The 24,673-nt window shown below is 40.7% G+C and overlaps 1 protein-coding gene across 3 annotated transcripts in view; it reads right to left on the reverse strand.

Annotated features, from left to right (window-relative positions):
* Positions 1-6,518: 6,518 nt before the first annotated feature.
* Positions 6,519-24,673, reverse strand: part of KLF3 (Kruppel like factor 3) — a 29,154-nt gene continuing 10,999 nt past the window's right edge. For all 3 annotated transcript variants that reach the window (XM_042871211.1, XM_042871212.1, XM_042871213.1), the window contains exons 4-7: positions 18,353-18,848; positions 17,843-17,990; positions 11,506-11,666; positions 6,519-10,365 (exon numbers count right to left, since the gene is read on the reverse strand). In XM_042871211.1, the coding sequence (XP_042727145.1) occupies positions 10,184-10,365; positions 11,506-11,666; positions 17,843-17,990; positions 18,353-18,848 (987 nt within the window). In that variant the 3' untranslated portion in view covers positions 6,519-10,183. The remainder of the gene's footprint in view (positions 10,366-11,505; positions 11,667-17,842; positions 17,991-18,352; positions 18,849-24,673) is intronic.

The raw sequence follows: 24,673 nt of genomic DNA on the forward strand, positions 1-24,673 counted from the left end.
TTGATCCTGATCTTGCTGGAGCCGATCCCTCCATATGTTATCCCTGCGAGGTACCACAAGCTGAAGGCTCTCATGGCAAAGAGAACCTACCTGGAGTGGCCGAAGGAGAGGAGTAAGCGTGCCCTTTTCTGGGCCAACCTGAGGGCAGCTATTAGCATTAAGCTGCCAACATCCTTTGAAACAGATGAGGAGCAAAATGACGTCACATCTAGTAGTAGTATGACTCAACGTCTGATTAAGTGACTTGACTATCTCGCAGTATTTTTCACTAATCAGAGTTTTGTAGGTTTTTTTTTTAACAGTATTTTTAGGTTCTCACCTAAAACGTTGGTAAGCCTTCCTAAATTGCTGTTACTTATTTTACTTGTGCAAGTAGTCAGAAGTTTTGTTATTATCACACAAAGAGTGAGAGAGAAATTTTGCTAGTGACTGCACTTATTTTTTTTTTTTTTACTCAAGTTGCTTTAATTTTGGATGTATCCCATTGATTCCAACTCTATTTGGAAGTAAAAGATACTCATTAATTCAGTGCTGTCAGGAATATTAAGGTCATGGCCTTAATCTTTGCTCTGATGAACATGTTGTGGAGTAAACGTGGTAGGGATCTACTTCCTTTAGATCTAACTAAATTGTGCAAACAAGAAGAAAATTCTTGTTTATAACCATTTGTATGCCAGTATAATAGATGTCAAGGGTACAGTATCTCTACACCTTCAGATCTGTCTTTTAATTACCCCAGGTTTATGTTGATTTCTGGCAAGCTTTTCCCTTAGTCAGAGACGGAGACTGTCCTGGGTAAAAGCTGGAAGTTGGAGCCATAATACCTGTTTAATATCCATCATACTTCGCTATGCCCTAATTGCCATTTGCCTAGATTTACCCATTAAGTAATGATTTCATGGAATTCACCACTGGTAGTCTTCAAAATAACAGTTAACTTCTGAATTTATGATTTTTAATACTATTAAAATATTTTTGTTTCTACTGTATTCATATGAAGCTGTATGGTGTTATTTTGCATTTTTTCTGAACTACAGTTATATGTATCTCAATCATATTTTCTTATCATGAGCTCTTTCACCTTTGAGGGCAAGAAAACAGAAAAAAATGCCTCAGTCTATTACAATTTGATTACAAAAAGTTCTCTCAGTTGCATCACTGTCGTTCTTCTGTTAAATTACAAAATATATCTTCTTGCTCTCTCTCTGCAGCTGTTATAAAGTAGTTTTGTAGGTATTTAGAGTATGTCACATGGTAACATTGCAGGAAAACCCCTATTATTTATAGAAAGTTGGTAACACTGCACGTGAACAATAGGAAGCAGAACTTGCACAACCATTGAGAAAGAGCTGCATTACCAAAACTGTCACTGAATTAGGTCATTTCTCGTTTAAACTCAGAAGACTGATATTTTGGGTTAAATCCCTTGTTATCTCTAGGAGACATCTAATCACTTGCTATGTGTGACTTTAATTTGATAACCTAATACGTTTCATTTTTTTGTGTTCTTAACCTTCCTGCTGTGGTATGTCTGGTGGCCAGGAGTTGCACAGTTGCCTTCCCCAATTGATGGAAGTGAGAGGCCCTTGGCTGCTGCATGTGAAGTGGGTGAGCCAGATGGAGGACGTGATCCCTCTCACCTGCTGCTAACCCTGCAGTGGGAGCTGGAGGATGCTGTGGCTGACAAGCAGGTTGTCTGGGGAAGGGAGCTGTTTAGGTACACCAAGGGGCCTGCAGGATTTCATGAGGGGAAGACCTTGTCCTGACCTGTGTGTCACCTCATGGAAACCTCTGAGCAGCCCAGGCAGCAGGCACCAAGGGCTGCCAGATTCACAGCAGTGACATCCAGTGAGGCTGCAGCCAGGAGTTGCAGCTAGAGGTGCTGTGTGTCCTCCTCAGCAGGTTTTCTCCACTTGCACAGCCTCACTACATGCAGACTGTTCACTTCCTCAGTAACACTGCTGTTAAGCAGCTGCCTGGCTCAGCCTTAGTGGCTGCTTCATGATGGCTACAGCCAGAGTCTGTCGATGATTGAGGGTCTGAAAAGCTGCCCAGCACTCAGATGCGTAAGGACTTGTTCAGAAATACAGGCCAATGCATTGAGCTGGTCATGGGCTTTGCAGCCTTTACCTCTCCTGGGCTCATCTGAGCTTTGCAGCCCAGAACACTACCAGAAATCCTCCTAAAATGCCTTTCTCTAAACCTTTACAGTCTAAGGGTATAAAGAGCATTCGTATTTTGCACAAATCTTGCAACAAGTACACATGCTGTTCCTGTTCACTAGATGAGAAAAGAGGAAGTAAAATTTCTCAAGTCAGACTTTCCAATGTCCATAGATTTTACTCAGCAAGATTTCTAATTTTTTTTTTTTAATTATTATTTTATTTTTTTTAAATGTGCATTCGTAGGGATGTTTCTTGTAGAGTTTTCAAACCATACAGGATACAGGACGTGAATAGTTGGTTGAAATGTTGAAAAACAGCCATAGTAATGTCTGTATTTATAAAACTGTTTTCAAGAACTTCCCTCACTGAAATCACAGGACTGAAAGCATATATGAGAACAACGTCTTGTACTGATTTTGCTAATGTTTGGACAGACCAGAATTTTAACTTTAAAGGGTGTGTTGAATGCATTTTCGTGTCTGAAAAGCACAAAATCCATCTTGAAACCTTCCACATATTTCTGTGTGTAATGAGATCAGACTCTGACAGAAAATAAGACAGAAGAACTTTGTTTCTTAATTGTGAGTGAAAAAATATTTTCTTAAAGTGCATTCCAGAAGGCCCTTGACAAACTTGGAAAGTGGGCTCATGTGAACCTGATGATGTTCAGCTTAACAAAATGGAAGGTTTTGCACTTGGGCTGGAGCAGTCCCAGATATGTACACTGGAAGAACTCCTTGAGAGAAGGACCTGGGAGTCCTAGAGGATGAAAAACTAAACATGAAACAGTAGCATGCTCTTTCAGCTTGGAAGGCCAATTGTAACATAGGCTCCATCATAAGAGAAGTGGCCAGCAGAGACTGGAAGGCAATTGTCACTCTCTACTTTGCCCTCATGATTCTCCATCTACAGTACTGCATTCAGGTTTGGGACCCCCCAGTACAGGAAAGACATGGAGAGTGTCCAGGGAAAAGCCACAAAGATGATCAGAGAGCTAGAACACTTCTCCTATGTAGACAGACTGAGGGAGCTGGGGTTGTCTAGCCTGATGCAACACAGCAACATAAAGCAATGACTGCAGAATAGCAAGGTTCTAAGCTGCAACAAGAACTTGCTCCGATAAAATAGCTACGGTCACAGGAAAAAAAATATCAGCTTACCTTCAGAAAACCTCAGGTATGCAGTTCACCAGCAAGAGGCCTTTACCTCACTGCCAACCTTAAATGAGATCTGGGAAGGGGTGGATTCTGGCTCCATCATTTCCATTCACCAGGTGCACTGCATCCTGCCTTCCTACCAGGTGCTCAATCACTGTTTCAAGCAGTGACTTAACGTTTCTGCTACACTGGGAGAAGAGAAGGATGTGGGGAGACCTCACTGCAGCCTTCCAGTATTTAAAAGGGGATTATAAACAGAAGGGGAATCAACTTTTCACAAGGGTAGATAGTGATAGGACAAGGGGGAATGGTTTTAAGTTCAAGGAGGGAAGGTTTAGATTTTACATCGGGAGAAAGTTCTTTACTATGAGAATGATGGAACAGGCTGCCCAGAGAAGATGTGGATGCCCTGTCCCTGGAGGTGTTGAGGACATGGTTGGATGGGGCCCTGGGAGCCTGATCTTGTACCACATCTGGAGGTTGGTGGCGTGGCATGCAGCAAGAGTGCTGAAACTCGATAATCCTTGGGGTCCCTTCCAACCCAAGTGATCCTATGAGTCTTGTCAGCTTAAATTTGCTATTTTTCTCAGATAAAGGGTGACACCCAGTGGCCGATTGAGTTATCATGAAACATTTCCCGAAAATGATCACTCATGCTAAAATACGTACAACATATTTTTCCTCTTTGTATTAAGAGTATGTATCTTTCTCCTCCCCCACCCCCCCCCCCCCCCCCCCCAAAAAAAAAAAAAAAAAATCTAAAACAAATAATTGAATTAGTCCAGCAGACTCAGGGGCCCTTTGAGGTGTGTGTGGCATGTAAGAGAAATTCTGAGTCAGGAGGTGCCTATCCTGCTTGCTGATCTTGTGCTGGTTCAGTGGCTGTGGGTCAGTCCCCTGCTCTACTTTGCTCCTACTGAGTGGGCTGCAGGCAGTGTGTACTGCTTCACTGAAAAACGTGATCCGTTGGGCTGGGACTCCTCTCCTGCGAAGAAAGGCTGAAAGATTGTCAATGGTCAACCTAGCGAAGAGAAGGCTCCAGGGGTTTGGAACTTGATGGTCTCTAAAGTCTCTTCAAACCAATCCATTCTGTGATTCTGTAAGTCTACAATATGAGCACTAGGCTGCTTTACAATGAGCTGTCTTTATTTTCAAGGGGAGCATGAAGATACACAAGCTGACTGTTTTCTCAAGGTTTTATTTTCTTGCCTCATTTCTGCTATCCCTGCTTTCAATTCTGTACTTCACCAACACTGCATTTGCACTCACTCTACAATACACCAATATCCTGAAAAAAAACCCAAAAACTTCAGCAAGAGTGGAAAGGAATTGCTAAAATGTGTACAATGAATCTTTGTTTCTAATAAAATGCTTTTAAATATAAAAGCATAGGCATAATATACTTCTTCATGAAGTATGCAGTTTGACTGAACGTTGTCCAAAGATTTATTTTCTACAGTTCTATTTTGGGCATTACTGATCTTGTGATCTCCCTCACCAGGTTTAGGAGTTTAGAGCAGACCACGAACTCTCCCTGGCTCTGGCCAAACCTCAGACAAGGTGTCAAAGCTCTCAAATCATCATTTCCCCACACTTCTCTGTGACAGCATACCCCTTGATTATCTGATCCTGTTGACAAGAACTTATTTTGCATTACCTAATTGCTACAGTTTACAGGGATGATAAATACCCTTTCTGTACTTTTGGGTAAACATTCCTTCTGATAATTAGTTCTCTCTCCCCCCCCGGCCCCCCCCCCCCCCCCCCTTTTTTTTTTCTTTTTTTCTTTTTTTTTTTTTTTTAATATTTCTGTGGTAAAATATAAATAATTGAAAGGACTGACACGAGAATGTTGAGGGTAACAGACATGGTAACAGTTAGAGAGGGACAAGTACCTGGTTTGACAGAAACCTACATAACTTCAGAGAAAGCTGAGTAGTTCTCTTAAAAATCCCCAGTTTCTTGGAAAATATCTGTATCTATAGAGACAACTACAGCTATAAATTTGTTTAGCATCCATCAGCCTCGATCTGGTCGCTTACAGTAATGTTTGCTAGAGGGTGTGAGCTTGGTGTCTCATGGCTTGTTGGATCATTACAAGGATGAGTCAGAGCTTCTAGCTGTCGTTTAACATCCACTGGAGTCTCTAAAAAGACACGGTGCCAAAATAACTTCAGACTTGCCAGAGAGTTAGAATCCACTCATGGCATCGTCTGGCCTGTCCTCTCATAGCCTCCAAGGGAAGGCTGGCTACATGGTGGCCCAGGCTGGGTTGATATTTAACCTTTCCTGAAATGTGGCTTAACATTAACAGGTTTAGTTTATTCTTCTTTTGTGAACATCTTCAGATCCTTTAAGCTCTGGCATATTTTGTACTTAGTGCTTAGGATTTTCTCAGCTTATTGGTACAAAACCCAAAGCATCTGTAGGCAGAAGTAGCAGAAACTTGCCAAACAAATATGAAATTTGTGTAGAAGAAAGCCTTCATTAGCTTACTTCAGAGTCATAGTTGTTGTCCTGTCTGTACAGCTGTATATACTGCCATTGCATCAACTAGGGCAAGGGTTCTCCAGTTGTATGACAATCTCTTCATCTCCAGCCAGCAAAACAAATGGCACATGGTCTCCATATGGACTAGCATACTCAGCTGTCCCCTGCAGTGTTTTGTTTCAGCACCACCACCAGAATGCATGGTGGATGGCAAGGAACATATTAGAGATCTAAGTATTGCTGATGATCGACCCTTCCTTCCTTCCTTCCTTCCTTCCTTCCTTCCTGCCTTCCTTCCTGCCTTCCTTCCTGCCTGCCTTCCTGCCTGCCTTCCTCTCTTCCTCCCTTCCTCCTTTCCTTTCACCTCTTTCACACCTCTACAATCCACATCTCCCTTCATTTCAAAACCATTTCCCCTTGTCCTATCACAGCAGACCACACTAAAGAGTCTGTTCCCTTCTTTTTTACAGCCCCCTCTTAACTGGTGCTTTATTACACTGTCTTGTGCTGAACTCCTAACTTCCTAATTGCAAGCTCATTGGATTAGGGATTAATGTTTTTAAACACATTTTACAGACTTACACAGTACTGTTTTTTTCTTCTTTGAGGGTGAGGTTTGTGTTATTTATATTCAGTATCAATTTTCCCTAGCATCTTTACTGAACATTATGCGTGTTCTCATTGTAGATGACGACACGACCGCAAATAATATTCTGATGGCTTTATTAACAGTTATCATAGATATGTATTTTGTACTAAATATGAGGACTGTACAGTACAAATTTCTGTTCACAGTTCAACATGACAAAATGTCATTACTGAATTCCCATTGGCTACCAAAGTAGAAACAGTAAAAGTACATTAAACATTCACATCTTTAGTAAGAAAGATTACCAAAATGTTTCCATATTTGCAAGTTATAGTAACGCACGCTAGAAACCTTTAATTACCCATTCAGTCTTATTAGCTTATAAAATATATTACATTTTCTTAAAAAAAAAAAAAATCTGCATAGTTTATACACGTATTGAAGTAAATATAACATCCCTGCTATATTTGCAGGTGAGAGATGCTAAGCGAAAAGATTATTTTGACCCTCTAACATTTGAAGTACATAAATAGCGTAAAAGGTGCTAGTATCTGTAAAATGTAATGAAAACTGGTGTAGCCCTATTCGGATATGTAAAATGGATTTATATTCTACACATAGCTAACCTCGGCAGAGACAACAATGCATTTGGACAAAATGTGGCATTAGAAATATTGCTGCAGAATGGCAGTTATATTTAAATGAAACCACACCATAACACCTGCTGAGCTTTTGGGGATTGTCACAGAACCCAGTAAAACATTATAACAAAAGGATGAAGCAGGAGCAGTATCATTTGTTACTCACTGCACAGTGCAGTACTGCTAGTGATTTTCTTTTTAAGGTAGTCACCTTTGCAGGATTAGTCTGTCTTGTTATCTAAACAGGCCTCTCTTTAAGCGATACATGGAATTTACTGTTTTATTAAAAGTATTTAGTCGTGTGGTTTAAAAAATTTCACAACAGCCCTCAAACCAAAATTTGCTACGAGTCAACGAGCCACAGAAGATGTAAACACGCATTTTCAGCTGAAAGATGAAAGCCTATGCACATGTGGCTTCTTTGACATTCCACAGAGACACCCACAGACCAAGTGAGAAATCCTACAAAGCATTTACCTGAAACAGACTGAAATATTTATATTTAATATTTAAATTTCTGGTGTCCTAAATCACAAGGCACATAGCTAAAGACACTTAAAAGTTCTATTGCATCTCTGCTGTCTTCATCTCCACCATTATCATAAATATTTTCAGGAAAAAGGTACATAGGCAAATTAAAGGACGCCTCTATGGTATTTTAGATTTCTATTAAAAAATAAATGTGAAAACTTTAAAAGAAGAGTATTGGAAAGAAATGCTGCTTTATCATCCTAAATCCCAGGCATTTCAATCTGTTAAGCTAAACATGGGATCTGTTGTCCTTGACCCACTTGTGGGTCAATAGGATCTCACCTCTTTCTGCACCCTTGAACAGGCTGAGAATTGTTTTTATCCCAGGACACCACATAGCTGTATGCTTGTATTTGATGCTATAGCAGTTCCACATTGCCCTCTGCCAGTGACAGCTCAATGTCAATGAACCACCATCACTACCTGGAGTCTTGCAAGTGAAGCTAAGTCTGACTCCCTATGACATTGCTCACTCCAAAAATAAAAGATAAAAATCCAATGATAAAGCACAATTTTAAACCAGTTGCTCATTAGCAGCAATCTCTTTCCCGCATGTCCATCGGTGTTAGTAATGGAGTAGTCAGACAGAAAGGGACCAATTGGTTTTTGAAGTTTTTCAGTTCTGAATGGATCAGTTGAGCCCTAAGTCCTGAGGATGCATGGCAACATAAAGAGCCTAAAGATTTTCTCTACAAAAGGTGCAGAACGGCCTTAGCCACGGTAATCCCCATTCTGCCCTTTGCAGAGCACAGATGTTCCTTAAATAAACTTGACAGTTTCATATTCACATATGTAAGATTTGCTACACAATTTGAGCAATAGTTTGCATTTTATAGCAATCACTATGAACATTTTTCTCTAAGAACATATCTCCTCTCTCTCCACTCATGGGTACCCAAGGTGAGCTGGAAACCCCACCATCAAGGAAGCAAATGTGGAAGGCTCCTCACATTCCAGCTGTGCATCTGCAGATGATTTCAGCCTGCTGCTCTTGGACTCCCCACAGCCCAGCGTTGCTCTCCACAGGTCCTGAGGTACCCACCTGAGGATGGACCTCCAACCTGACTCCTCCTGGAGGACTCTGCAAACCTCCTCCCCACAGCCCTGTTTTCCAGTGGGGCTTTCCAAGACAAAGGAAGATCTGATTTTTACCAAGTTTATATGGCACGCAATTATGTTCACCTCACACAGGGTGAAGAACAAACACTCAACAGTTGCTCAAGTCTAGACAAACAGATCCTGTTTCTTTTTAGTACCACAGAACCTGACAGCTAATAGAGAGAAACCCTCCCTCCTGTGGAAAAGTTCCAAGTACTGGAACATTGCTAAGATCAGCTGGTTGTCTGAATTCAGTTTGCTTGTATTTGAGCAATTGAGTTGTGTTTACTACTGACATGGGAGTTGGTGACATGTTTTAATGTGATGGATGCATCCACAAGGGAAGCTCCATCTACTGAGCACTGCGAGAATACCAGAGCCACAGATCAGAGCTGTCAAATGGATGATCTGGCATATACTTTTAACCAGATACATGACTCAGTTTATCACATAAGTGCTTCATATTTGATGCCATTTTGTCATTAAAATATTGTGAATATTTCAAAATACTGTAGTGTATTAAAGTGGCACTTGCAACAATACATTGGAGCATTTCTGACATGATGATTTCTATTTTCTGAGGTACAGTAAGGAGAAAAAAATTATTTAGAGGAAACATAAGGGAATGATTACAGAGGGACAGTCTATAATCCTAGAATGAGGTGTGGAAGGTTTCTATGAATATCTTTTAATGCCATGTTATAGGAGAGTACCGTGTATGTTCCATCCACTCAGTTGCACAGAAAACAGACATACAGTGTCACACAAGATCTTCATTTAACAAATCCACCAGGGCAGTATGCAATAAAAACATGGTTGAATACTATGCTATAATACAAAGGACAGATGGCATTGGTTTAGATGCACAGTGTTATGTACAGACCAGTTTCTCCTAATTTTTCTTCTTGACTGAGGTGATACTGTGACTCAATCTTTCTGTAAAGTATATTGCTTAGATTTACTTCTACAGTGTTACCCACTGTTTGGGCAGAGGGGATTTCTAAATCAGGTGTCTTTCTAAAACTGTTGTATTAATTATACTGCAGAAATCAGCAAGGTTGAGGAAGTCCATTCATTGCATTGCTGAGCATAAAATGAGAGTATGCCTTGCACAGGGCACATAAACAATGTCTCTGCCAAGGATGAGCATTTTGGATACTCAATAACATCTACTAGTTTATCAGTATACACTGGGTTGATTATATGAAGAAACCAACAAAAGCTGTTTGTTTACAAATTCCCTTATTCACAATGGAATACATTAAACACACTCTCTGAAGAAAGGGTTTGCTTAGCATCCCCAGGAGAAAGAAAAACAAAACAAAACAAAACAATTGTTCACATTCTTTAGGTCTGACCCGTGGCAAGGACATAGAAGGGTTAGATAACATCTAGTACTGACCATATGTAAGCTTTTAATGGTATAAACTACAGAGATTCAGACCAGCTGAACTCGAATTAAAATGCATGTATAAAAAAAAAATGTTGACAGGAGTCGGGGGCAGAAGACACTCAGACTAGCATGTGACGTTTTCTGTGAAGAGTAAGATGGTCCGAACGTGAAAAGCTACGGTCACAGTCTGGGCACTGAAAAGGTTTGATTCCCGTATGCTTGCGGAAATGCCGCGTTAGTTCATCAGAACGAGCAAACTTCCACGTGCATCCCTCCCAAGTGCATTTGTATGGTTTTTCACCTGAAGAAAGAAACAGAGAAACAGGATTTAAGATACAAATACATCAGTTATTTGACAGGTTTATCCTCTTGCCCTGTCAAGTTTCATCATGTAGTTTTAAGCTTACTCGAAAAGCCTTCCACCAGCAACAGGCTGGCAGAGTGTTCTGCACTGTGCAATGTTAACAGATACAAGAATTATTTCCTGCCACAACCTATTCTTGTTTTTGTCTCTCTGCTCCTCTTTCTGTTGTATTGGTGCTTGTTTTTCCTCACTAAGCCTAGAAGTGTGAAGGCTTAAGCATTTGTTTGAGTATTTTCAAAACCAGGACCTCCTGTAGTAGATTAGTGGGGGAAAGGATTGGTGTTGTCAATCAGCACAGCTGGCAGAAATCTCAGAGTTACCATCTCATAGTTACCTCTTACAATTACCAAAGTATGTATTAACTGGTATCTCTGCCACAGATAGCTCAACTTAAAATCTTTCTTAATAACTCTTTCCTAATATTGGATTCTCATTCTATTTCACAGCATTGTGCAGCTAAATAGGTAAAGGTTTGGCTTGTGTAGAGATGTAAGATAGACATGAACTGCCTAATCTCACCTAAAAGCATCTCTCAGGTTTGCAAAAATCTTGGCTGTACATACATTAATACATGCCATCAGTGTGCCACGATAAATCTCTGTGGAGAGCTGAGGTGGGGATAACACCCACTCAGAAAAGAGCTCTACTAGACCGTGGTTAGCATGTCCACATGAACCAGGTCTGTATGTATTTGGCACACAGTCCAGACTTTTGCAAACTGGCTACTCCTGAGGAAGTCTCAGTCAAATTTAACAGTGATGTAAGAGGTGTGGTAGTGTAATGTGAACTGATTTGGTGCTTACAGGGTGTGCAGCATGAGTAATCTGCAAGCAATTGGACAGAAAATGAGCAAAGAGCCAGTGAATGTAAAGCATACAGAATGATCTTGCATTAGCTTACAGTCTCTTCTTATGGCTTTTTCCTGCTTCATTCCCTCTTTTGCTCAGCCTGTAATTATATTCAAAATACTGCCAGAACTGTTTTTTGTTTTTTATACCTGGTAAATAATATGAATTAAAATCATAATCTACCGTTTTACCAGAGACTTGATGAAAGAAAAACATAGCAGGCTCAAACCTGTGTGGGTTCTTCTGTGAGCCTTCAGATGGGAGCTTTTAGTGTAGACCTTGTTGCAGCCTTCATAATCGCACCGATGTATTCTGCGTTTTCTTTGCGTGTCTGGCGACTCCACTGGCAAAGGTCTCTTCCCTGGCTGAACTATAACCGAAGGGTGATTCCTGTTCAATGTTAAAAATGAAAAACATTTAGCACAGCAAACCTCAGTTACTATGATCCATCACAGAGCCCCATATTCACTACTATGCTGTCTCTTGGCAAAAAGAACAGCATTACAGGCATGTCGAAAAATTCAAGAGGCTTCAACAAATTTCATGCATTCTAGCAGTAATAGTTGTAAGTATTCACTTACATTGTGGCACAATGTAGCCACTTCTACTAGCTTTTTTTAAACTTAGAAAGGAAAAAACCTCTCGAAATCCAGGCTTTCAGAAAAACCCAGGGTTTTTAATCTATGAGTTCACAGCGAACTTCTGTTTATTTATTTGCAGTTTTTCTTCTGCCTTAAAAGGCAGCTAATTGGCCTGTAATTGGAAACAGCTATTCCATACGTTTAAAGGAATTGTATTTCCAGGCTTTCAAAGCAGAACTCAATCTTTATTGTTCCAGCCACTCCTTTACAGAGTAATTAAGAATTTCCTGTTTGGTGCTGGCAGGAGGGTGCGGCCTCCCTGTACCACTGACGTCAATTCCTAAAAGCAGAGTTTAGCCTGGGTGACACACCCACAGGATGTCTGAAGTTAGATCTCCACCTTCATAAACATCACTTTTCTCTTTGAAGCCCACAGGTACAAGGCAGGTAAGACATGGGGCGAGGGCCTACAGACCTCTATAAAAAATGAAGTATAAACATTTGTGCCTCCAAAAACACATCCTAAAAGATGTAATACTCATAAACTACTGATATTTTAACAAGCTGACTGCAGAATTGGGCAGAACCTTGATTCTTTCTTCCATCTTAATGCTAGAAAAGGAGGTGACAGAACTGCAAGCAGCATTGCAAGTCCTGCAACCTCACAAAGCTGCATTTTCCAGCCAATCACCAGATCCATATTGATACTTCTGATGTATTTTTTTGCCTGTAGCTGAAGTTTAATACATAAAGTGCAGATACTTGTGCTCCTTGCGGTAAGACCAGCTCCTCCATCTGATAGAGAGAAGCTTTCTATGCTTCCACTCCTTCCTCTGTGACGGCGTTTCAAATTTCTTTACCAAATGATTTATATTAAAAATCACTATCTGAGGAGTCTTTGATACTTCAACCAAGTTCTTCTAGGGCTTGTTTTTCAGAAACGCTGCATGACTGCTTCTCATAGCAAAGCTATAGGCATGTACAGGTCCTTTGGTAAAATGTAAAAAAGACATCAGGCACAGCAAAGAAAATGTGCATAACTGAACAAGAAAAGTAGGAGATTAATTTCTATTAATCTCCGCAGTAGCAAGGTGGAAATTACTGATGTGAGAAAAGTTTCACTCCGGTATTCTTCTGTTATTACAGCTACCAGCTTCAGACTGGGAGCCAAATTCTGTTCCATGGGTGTTTCTGCTACTGCTGATTGACATACTCTTCAAGTACACAATAAATCTAGCTAAAAATACTGTAATGGCAGGAAACCCCAGGCGATGATTTTAGACACGGATGTACACACTCTTCAAGAAGAAAGGCAGGTTTTGAGCTTCTAATGACAAGCTTCTCTAAAGCAATGCTCAGTTTTAATGCAACTGCACCAGTCTTTCTGGATAATATCTGACTTAGCACAGCAAGTAGACTTGGTTTTGGACATGGTAACAGCTGGAAAAATGGAGCAAAAGGCACTGACTGTATGTTGTTTGTGTTCATGACCTAAGAGTACATAAATAAAATGGTGAATATCCGTCTCTGTCTCATTTTCCCTTCGGAGGAAAGGAGGCTGCCAAGACTACAGAATGTTAACAATATTCAGATGTGGGGGAGGGGCACTTTAAAAAATGGTTCATATAGTGTCAGAAATCAGAGGTAAAAACTAAACAACTGTCAATAATAAATCACAGCCCCTTCTTCAATTTCTTCTTATGCAAGATAAAAATCCATGCAATTCTCATCAGGTAAGCATCATTATTTAACAGTTACCTTCCAAAAATCATTTTACTATTTTAGCAAGATTTTTTCTTCTTTACCAGCAGATCACAGTGCACTGGAAGTGTAGGTTAGACTTCAACACTCATGCTTGCAAGAAAATAGAACTAATCAGGCTTCTTATACTTGACAGATTTTTTTACTTTAAGTTTGATTTTGGAAACAATTGTACAGTTGCTTCACTTATCAGATGTGCTGGCAAGTCTTGAAATATCTACAGAAATGCCAGCAAAATTATGTACGTAATTCATCTGCCTAAAACCAAAGTTAATGTAAAATCAGTTACTTAAAAATGAAACCGAGAGACTCCTAAGACTCTTTAATATAACCTCTCTCTATCTAAATAGCATACTTTGGACAGCTGGAATCCAAGAAAAATGATAAGAAATTGTGTAATTAGACCTCATAATGCAGAGAGCGGCTGATGATGCTGTGAGACAACAGGAAATTTTACAGACGTTTAAGTCTCATCTTTTAACTTGAACGATTTGTCTATTTTTTTAAATAATAAAAAGCTAAAAGCTGCAACTGCTGTAGATGCTGCAGAATTTGAACTTGAAAGAGCTGAGCAAGAACTGCAGCTCTGCAGACTGCTGGGAAACAACGGAAGTCATTGCAACATAAGGACTCTGTCTCCATAAACAGAATGCTCCTGCATGGTCAAGCAGAGAAGATGCTTAGGAACAACATAACCGACAACGTACCAATGCTTCCTATACTTCTTATTGAATGTTATACTCTTTGCTCAGCGGATGGATTTCCTGTGGAAACTGGTCTCACAGGGAAATAATTAATGCAAATCACTAATGCAGGTGACAAGTCTACAGAAGTCTCAGCCGGAGAGGAAGGGTGTGTTGTAAGCCAGGAACAGCCCTTGCTGGTCTGCTCTTATTCAACAGGCCTAACAAGAGACAAAGGTGAAGCACAGCGTTTGGTTGCCCTAACCCTGCAGAAGTTAGGTCCAAGTACAGACAGACCTGGCTGCTGTGAGTGGAAAGCTCTTAGGGAAGTTAAGTATCCATCTGGTAAACATGGATATTTACAGTTTTCTTGTAATAGAACAAACAAGCTTACTTCTAAATGAACAGCATACTGTCTACAAAAGCTAGCTGGCAACCAGTTCACTGCACACAAAATGCCACACCAGTAGACAGCGTGCAAGCCCAGAGCAATGCCTGCTGAAAGGTGAGCCAGGACTTGGGCAGTCCCATGGTTTTGGTAAGCTGGCATAATTCTCCAAAGGGAAACAGCAGATGGAAGCATAGCCATGGTCCATCAGGTACTGCCTAAGAATCTTTCCATCAACATCAAAAAGTTTCTTCCCAGACCTCATTTCTTCTGCCTAGCCCCTGCTCTGCCTTCTACTGTTTTAAACCTGGACAGATGTGCAGTGATCTCAGTAACAGCTGTATCAGTACTTGCCTGGAAACAAGTGGCTGACGGGGAAGAGAGAGACCTTTAGGAACTACTTAAACTGCGAATCCCAAAACACTGGCCTCAGGTAAGCAAGGAACTTCAATGGATAGACAAAGAACTTGTACACCTGAGGGTTTTCTTTCCACTGAATTGCCAACTTGAATGATTTGTCTATTTTTTTAAATAATAAAAAGCTAAAAGCTACAACTGCTGTAGATGCTGCAGAATTTGAACTTGAAAGAGCTGAGCAAGAACTGCAGCTCTGCAGACTGCTGGGAAACAACGGAAGTCATTGCAACATAAGGACTCTGTCCTCCCTTGGGAGTTACTTCTCAAGGGTGAAGAGGCCCAGGAAGCCTGGACGCTCCTCAAGATGGAAATCTTAAAGGCACAAGAACAGGCTGTCCCTGAGTGCTGTAAAGCAAGCCGTAGGGGAAGACAACCAGTGTGGATGAGCCGGGAAATACTGCTGAGACTCAGGGAGAAAAAAAGAGTCTACGTCCTCTGGAAGAAGGGACAGGCTACTTGGGGAGATTACGAAGAAGTAGCTAAGGTATGCAGGGAGGAAGTTAGGAAGGCGAAAGCCCAACTTGAAGTCAGGTTGGCCACTGCATTAAAAGACAAAAAAAATCCTTTTATAAATATATTAACGGCAAAAGAAGAATTGAAGATAATTCTCATCCTACACTTGATGCAGCAGGGAATGTGGCCACTGAGGACAAGGAGAGGGCTGAGGTCCTCAATGCCTTCTTAACATCTGCCTTTAACAGCCAGATCAGTTATCCTCTGGGCTTTTTATGACCTGATCTGCAAGTCTGGGACGCTGCTCAGAATATGCCACCAGTGGTTCAGGTGGAGACAGTCAGAGAGCTTCTCCTCCATCTGGACTGTCACAAGTCCAGGGAGCTGGCAGGGGTGATTGCTAAGCCCCTCTCAGCCATCTATCAGTGCTCCTGGTTAACTGGTGAGGTCCCAGAGGATTGGAGGCTTGCTGATGTTGACTCCCATCTTCAAGAAGGGCCATAAGGAGGATCCGGGGAACTATAGGCCTGTTAGCCTGACCTCGGTATCAGGGAAAGTTATGGAGCAAATCATCTTGGATGAGATTGCACGGCATGTGCATGGTGTCCAGGGGATCAGGCCCAGCCAGCACGGATTCATGAAAAGCAGGTGGTGCTTGACCAACCTCAACTCCTTCTATGACTGGGTGACTAGTCTGATAGATCAGGGAAGGGCCGTTAATATAGTCTACCTAGACTTCAGCAAAGCCTTTGACAAGGTCCCTCACAGGCTTCTTCTGGGGAAACTGGCTGCCTGTGGCCTGGATAGGTACACCCTTCTTTGGGTAAGGAACTGGCAGAGGGCTGTGCCCAGCGGTTAGTGGTTAATGGAGTTAAGTCCAGCTGGTGACCCATTACGAGTGGTGTTCCCCAGGGGTCGGTACTGGGGCCCATCTTGTTTAATAACTTTATTGATGACCTAGATGAGGGGATTGAGTGCACCCTCAGTAAGTTTGCAGATGACACCAAGCTGGGAGGTGATGTCGATCTGCCTGAGGGCAGGGAGAACCTTCAGAGGGATTTAGACAGGCTGGATTGCTGGTCTGAAGTGAATGGCATGAGGTTCAACAAGGCCAAGTGCCAGGTCCTGCACTTTGGGCACAACAACCCCATGCAGCGTTACAGGCTTGGGGATGAGTGGCTGGATGAGTGTGAAGAAGAGAAGGACCTGGGGGTGTTGGTTGATGCTCGGCTGAACATGAGCCGACAGTGTGCCCAGGTGGCCAAGAGGGCCAACGGCATCCTGGCCTGCATTAGAAATAGTGTGGCCAGCAGGAGCAGGGAGGTGATCATCCCCCTCTACTCAGCACTGGTGAGGCCACACCTCGAGTACTGCGTTCAGTTTTGGGCTCCTCACTACAGGAAAGACATTGAGGTCCTGGAGCGTGTCCAGAGAAGGTCAACGAAACTGGTGAGGGGTCTGGAGCACAAGTCTTGAGGGAGCTGGGATTGTTCAGTCTGGAGAAGAGGAGGCTCAGGGGGGACCTCACTGCAATCTACAGCCTCCTGAAGGGAGGTTGTGGTGAAGAGGGATTTGGCCTCTTCTCCCAGGCAATGAGCAGGACACGGGGAAATGGCCGCAAGTTGTATCAGAGGAGGTTTGGGTTGGACATAAGGAAGAACTTTTTCTCTCAGAGTGGTCAGGCACTGGAATGGCTGCCCAGGGAGGTGGTGGAGTCGCCATCCCTGGCAGTGTTCAAGAGGCGTCTGGATGACGTGCTGCGTGATGTGGTTTAGTACTAGTGGTGACAATGGTGATGAGGAGACGGTTGGACTAGATGATCTTATAGGTCGTTTCCAACCTTGTGATTCTATGATTGTATGATTCTAACATTTTTTAGAACATGAAGAGGTCCACCAAGAAAGTCACAGGAGTATTTTTAAGGAAGGGTATTTTAGATAGTATAAATACAGAGATCAGTATTAAATGTTTTTGAAATATTTTCCTAGTTTGTTGCTGGTTTTACATAAAGATATCACTAGCTTATTGCAGTTCCACATCCAGTGAATTGTAGGATTGGAAACAACATTACTTTAGAAACGTGGTTGCTACGTAGAAATACACATCTATGTATGATGAAAGAGAACAAAAGCTGAAACTGCATCTCACAATGGCGAGAAAGTTTTTCTGGATTTTATTATAAGCACAGCAACTTTCTATCTCATTCCTTAAAATTAGTTAAATATTGCACTGAACTGCATTTCGTTACTTTGCTGATTTGGGAACTACTGTTAAATTACTTACTCTTGCAGCATTACTTCCTGGGGAGACAATGAGGTCATTGGAGGTGACATTCGTTCAGGATAGAAGTCAGTCTTTGCTGGTTCGCTTCCCGGTTCTACTTTAATTGCTTTCTTCAGAGCAGGCTTCTCGAAGGACTCAATAACAGGCACTGTGTGGGGGAAGGTCAGAGATGGAAGACAACGTATCAAAAACATGAAGAGCCACATAAATAAAAGATACACCTAAGAATCTGTAGTTAATACTAAAACTGGAAGGTTTTGTATTTCTGTCCTGATGAACTATGATGAAAAGAATTTCAATTCACTTTTTCATCAGTTCAAATCTCAGTAGATCTACCATGACAAACAACCGTCACGCACGTTTAAAGTGCAACTGAATGCAACCCTGCTAAGTTTCATGAAATATTTACATAGTGAATTATATGTGTATAATCAGTGTATTTTAGAAAATGGATATATAGTCATTTTCCCAGTACGAGAGGACAAAAAACACAACTCTGACAGCACCAACCTTGCATGCTGCTTGGACTTTCCATTTCATCTGTAAGGACTGTAGATACCATGATGGGCTGCTGGAGATGGGGAGCATACATGAAAGGAACTGGCTGGACAACAACAGGCTGAATGACTGGGAGTATCCCAGGGCTTCTCAGTCCGTGGCGGGAAAGAGCAGCAGCCATTACAGGAGGGATTGTTATAGGCATGGATAACGGCTGTACTCCTGGGGGTGACGGTGTGAATTTACTGATGGGAGAGCTGGGTGAGGACAGAGTCAATCCAGGGGAAGTTCTCCTATGCACAGTCTGAAATTTTAAAGGTGAAGGAGAACTGCCAGCCGAAGGCGGTGAGCTTCGCTTGTTCACCGTAAGGTCTACTGGCTCCATCTGGATTCCATTCGACAGTCTGTCAGGGTTTGAGTAGAATTTATTGTGCAACATGCTTGGTGCAGAATAAATGACGCTGTATTTGTTTGGCTTCATTTGGTCCATGTAATTGGATGGGTATGACTGTCAGAAAAAGCAGAAAAAAATAAAGAAAAACAAATAGTGAACCAACATGCATAAAATTACTGCTGAAAAAGAACAATGGCTAATAAACTGAGGCAAGATGAAGGTTTTCAGAAAGCATTTCAATATATTTTCTAAACAAAAGTGAATGAAATAAAACATCAGATTTCACTCAAAGGAAGCTACTCACATAACAAGTCACTGTTTCAGAAGCAACACGGATGATGAAAACAGATCATCAAAGCTTATTCAACAACTTTCTCCTCCCCACAATACTGCTTTTGATGTACTATTCCTGCTGCTTATGGAAGTCAGTAGTTCTCTTCACGGGAGCATTTAAAATCCAAAACAAATCCTAACCTGCATAATAATCTCCACATTTCAGTAAAAATAGTTTTTGCAAACTGCAAGGTATTAACATTCACTGCAGAATACAGTATTATTAAACAACTATCCAGATCAACTTTACATTTTAAAAGTGTTTAAAACTGTGGTTGTTTACTAAATAATGTGAATATAACAGATGCTATAAAATCACCATGTATCTACACAAACATTTAGGTAACTTTTCAAAACATTTCTTCTTAGAGAGAAAACTTCTAGCAGTACGTCTCTCAGTTTGCCTCTGTTTCCCTTGTAAAGGACATTTATCTGATTGTAACTGTCAATGTTAACCACAGGTATTACTGCAAAATGACACCAATGTGTTTTTTTCTTTCCAGTTGTTTTTTGAAACAGTGAGTTCAGAAAACATTATTTTTTCCTGCTATATTCATGTATTGTGATGAGAATCAACAAAACTGATTCCACAAAATACCTGTAACTAACACTATTTTCAACTAAAACAGCACAAATAAATTGATCTTCAAACAGTACATACTACATCAGAATGTTGAAACTTAATTTAATTCATCTTTTTATGACTTACAAATTCAATTCATGTATGTGTTCATCTTCCATGGTAATTGGCTCTGCAGAATTCTATAAAAATGCCATTACTGCACACAATGCTGGGTAATACAAGCTCTGAGGGTATGCCACCACTACTGTGTCAAGCAACACTGAATTTATTTGAATTCTAAAAGATGAAGACCACAGAATACTGATAGGGATTAAAACTTGATAATATTTAGTGTCAACCAACTACTGATCAAATTATGAGCATAGGCAAAAAATACCACTCTAAACGGATAAATGACCGCAAATACTTCTGTTAAAATTACGGCTGTTGGTCCACAGTTCAGAGTCTACTCTGCTTCAGTGAGCTGTGTGAGTTTTGAACCACGGTACATCAGTGAATTTACAGTTCTGCAAGTTTGTCAAAGATGATCACATAGGAAAATTTACTTTGTTTTAGAAAGCATGTCCACATTCAGGTGAATGTGCACTTTCATTCCTCTGAAGTGCTCTTATATTTCAGTAACAGCTGCCTGAAAATAACAAACTCCTGTGACTTACAGAGCTCTGTGTACCACAGCACGCATGAATTCATTCACAATAGAGCCTTACAGATCTTGCACAAGTGCACTCCTCTGAACCCTACAGCTTACAAAGTTGCAAGAATACTAGAAAGGAAAAAGACTGTCGTCTAAATCTTCAGGAATGTTTCTGGTCACTGAACGGATTAAAGAACAAAGCATTTCCAAGCTGTAACCTTACTGGTTAACCAGTCAACCTCTTTCAGTTCTTTAACACTAAACGTCTGTTGAAAAGCTAACAAACCGTTAAAGTATTGTGCAGAGACCTGTAAACTGGAAAGGTTAAGTAAAATACATTTACCCGAGCAAGAAATACTTTCGAAGAATTGGGGAGAAGATAACTATATTTTAAAAGGGACTATTTTAGGGACTTGGCATTATCCTGCATGCCTTGCATTATTTTCCATAGGAAGTTTCCATTGTTGTCATTAATCTGGCACAGATTTGACATCAGCTATTTCTTGTGGCAGTTTGGGGAAGCTGAATCATTTTTCTAAACTTTTCTTCTGCAGAGGTTTTAACCATCATATCATGCTTCTACCTGAAGAGTAGATAAAGTTGTAATAGAAAAATGTGGTGCAACAAATTATTTTTGTTATTATTATAAAAAATATTATTGTTATTACAATATTATTTTATTACTGCTGTTGTAAAGATTGTCATAAACTAAAGAAGCAGAAAGATGTCTCTTGTACATCCAAGAACAAAAAAAACCAAGAATTTACTGAATTGATTTGTTCACATAATTATTTACAGTACGGGTATGTGCTGCGTACAAAAACGGTGCTGACTACAGAAAAGGTGAAAAAGACAAAAAGAGCACTTGCACAACCAAAAGTGGTACTTCTGTTGTCAATCACAGCCTACTTGGAATGCACTTTTGCACTTTCTACTACAAAGCATACTTGAAATACTGTTAGTTTGCGGTAGCTCACACTCAGATCCATCTTCTTGCTGGCCTTAAAGTTAAGCTTCCTGCATCTTCTAGCAAAGCAAAGCTCCAGTTTCCATCTCCTTGGGACTCAGCAATTGCCTTTAGATTTGTTCAGACTTGGTTGGTCGCTTTCTTAGCCAGGGAAGTAAACCCCTCTGGGGATATGGGATGGGAGATTAAGAAAGATTTCAGTTTCCCTCTGTAAACTGGGAGCTTTGACAACAGCAAACAAGAAAAGCCTGACGACAACTGCGTTGTTTTCTAAATGTCACCGACTGCAGTAACCAGGAGTGTATTTAATGCACAGCAAGAGCAGTCTTTTCACACCAATCCTAGAACTTCCCCCTGGGACCACAGCTTGTTCTGGATGAATGTAAAAGCTGTAATGAATGACTCCGTTTAACCACAGCCCAGAGCAGAACCTGCCTGGCTAAAGCTGCACAGACAGCACTGCTGAAGTCAGCAGATCAAATGACAATTACACAGCAAGGAGAACAGTTAACCCTGTCTTAATCAGACTTTGTAGGAATGTCCTAAAGCATTTATGAAAGGCAGGAAAGGGGAGAGAAGGGAAAGAGACTTCTGTTTCTCTCCACCCATGAGCACTGCCTGGTGTGTTGTGTTCATCACTCACCACCACCGAGCTCACCTTCCTGATCAGATCCTGACCAAATCTGCAACAGCACAAAGTATCTTATATTGAAAATATGAAACACTTAGTACCCACGTGAATTATTCTTGTGGAACAATGTAAAACTAGGTATTATTGCTCAGTCTGCACAAAATATTTAAGCTGATATATTTAACACATCTTCCTTGGATTTCTACTGTAATTAAGAGCATATGTCCTTCAGCATGACTTGGCTTAAGAATACCCAACAAATTCTCACTTCTCAATAAATTCTGCTGTTATTGAAAGTCTCTGCAAAGAATTGTATATTACTACAGCAGCTCACTATTAAGCTACTATTAAGAGTAGTAATTCAAGGTGTATTCCTTTACAGTCTCTATATAGGTCTTTTTGATGTTTGCTATGATCACTTTCCCTCTTGGACCTCACTAAGCAGTTCATTTCCCTATTGTTGCTGTTTGTTCAACTCAACTCACAAAGACACTGCAACATAAGTTACAGCAATTCCTAATATTCTTGAATTGTTGTTCAAAAATATCCTTATGTTCATACAATCAAGTTAGCAGTTCCAAAAAGAGAAGTCAAGTTCCTCTTGACAATCTATTCAGAAAAAAAAAGATCAGCTGAACACAACGAAAGCACTCATCACTCCCCAGAAGACTGCTGCTTCCATAAAGAGACATTATGAAGCACTAGCCTAACAGAGTTTGCTAAACTCTTATTAAACTGCCTATACTATTGAAACATTGTATAGGATAACAAATCCTATGTTTTACAAACTACATAACCTTACGAATTTAACTGTAATCTTGCTAGGCTCTTTCAAAACCAGGAACAGATGAAGAACCTGCTTACACCCTTACACAAGTTGTCAAATTGGTACCATAGAAGAGAAAAAACAGGGTCTAATCCAAATAGTAGCTAATACATGAAAAAGCACACTAGTGGACTAGATAAGTAACATGCATTACCATGAGACCTCAGTCCCTCATGCTGCACATAGCACTTTGCCTTAAAAAGGAATGAAATGTGGTTTTTTCGACTGATGAAGAGGAAGAAAAATCCTGTTTTTCAGTTCAAAGATGTTTATACACAAAAAGTGACTCCTTTCTCTAAACAATTACTGGTACTTATCCAAATGTTTAAAAAGTCCTCACAGAAAACATTTAGGTACGATTCGGATAACTGTCACTATTTCTTTAAGAACTATCATAAAATCTGCTTGGTAATTCAATTCAATAAGCAGTACAGGCTGTTGGTAGAGTGATGAAATAGTGTGGGTGCAAGCTTCAGCCATTTGAGAAGCATAGTTAATCCTTTCAGCCACACGCCCTGAAATACAGTGGTGCCAAAGCTATAATTTGTTTCCCTCTCCCACCCCAACTAATGGGATTCTTTAAAGGCAGCTTTTATAGCCACAGACAGTGTATGTTCGGGTAAAATACCCAATAATTCACAAAAGGTTTCATTGAGTTTGACCTCTAACGATACTATCAGAATGACAGACAGAATAAAAATATATCCTGATTTTAAATCTACAGGTTATATCAACCCACACTAAACCCTGTGCTCCAGAAACAAAACCACCACTGCTGTAACAGTTGGTCTTCCCTTCTACCACCTCAAATGAAGTTCAACAACACTCACATTCTTGGGAATGCCTGTCCTATGTTCCCCCCCGCCTCACTTTTAAAGGTGCTTCCAGAGCAGTTTGTGCTGGGCTGCAAGGTTCAGAGGAAGCTGCGCAACCAAACAGCACCAGGGAAGCCAGAAGGGCCTCAAGGGCTTGTGGCTCAGCAGCCTGTGAGCCTACAGAAGTTGAAACAAACACCCCTCAGACTGAGGAAGAACTGAGTGATCTGCATAAGGGAACCCACACTCAAACAACTTCCTTTTGTTTCAGGTAAGTTTCACGATCCTTGTTTTCCTACTTTCATTTTGCATTATGCATTCTAGCATTATGCAGTAACTAAGAGGAAGGTATACATATTTGGTAAAACATTGGCCACTGCAGAACCTCTGCTGTGAAATGATGGCAGATGTGTACAAAAGAACAGCACAAGGTATCTCTAAGGATACTGTCACTTATTTATTAACACTTTTATTGCAGAAGTGGCCCACTTTCTGCCTCTGACAAATGCCACAGAACATCCTTAGATAATAACAGAGAATCATCGCTGATCTGAACAAGGACATGCAATAACTGTGTGATCCAAGTCACAGATCAACTGGTCAATACTAAGGCTCTTCTTTGACCCAAATATTTGGAATTTGTCAATACATTTACACCCAATAGGCCAACTATTTGTCTATCATTGCTTAGAAGTAAATAAATCCCATGAAGGTCAAACTTGAAATTTAAAATGCATATAAATTTAACTCTCAGAAAGTGTCATTAGCAGCGCCAAAGAAATCAGAGTCCTCCCAGATGCACTCAATTTGGTGGCGATTATTCTACATTTTACATAAAAAGTAAGCAAACCATATACTGAGAGATGCCACTTAGAGCATGAATTTAACACACACTAATTTATGTACACTGACTTCTCACTGTTAATCAATCAGCCTTGCTAAGGTGCGGCTTCATATCACACTTAATCTGATCTTATTGCAGGCTGCTGATGAAAGGATAGGTCCTATTCCCTCTTCTCTGTCCTCACTCTAGCACTGAGCAGCCATAGAGTGAACCTGATTTGACCAAAAGAAGGATATCTTTAGTGGGTTAGCAATTCTAACCATTCAATCACCACAGTTCCCTGTGTCCCTTCTCAGCTATGCTTTC

Source organism: Lagopus leucura, unplaced genomic scaffold, assembly GCF_019238085.1.
Source record: "Lagopus leucura isolate 7727_CA_CO unplaced genomic scaffold, USGS_WTPT01 Super-Scaffold_100004, whole genome shotgun sequence".
NCBI lineage: Eukaryota > Metazoa > Chordata > Aves > Galliformes > Phasianidae > Lagopus > Lagopus leucura.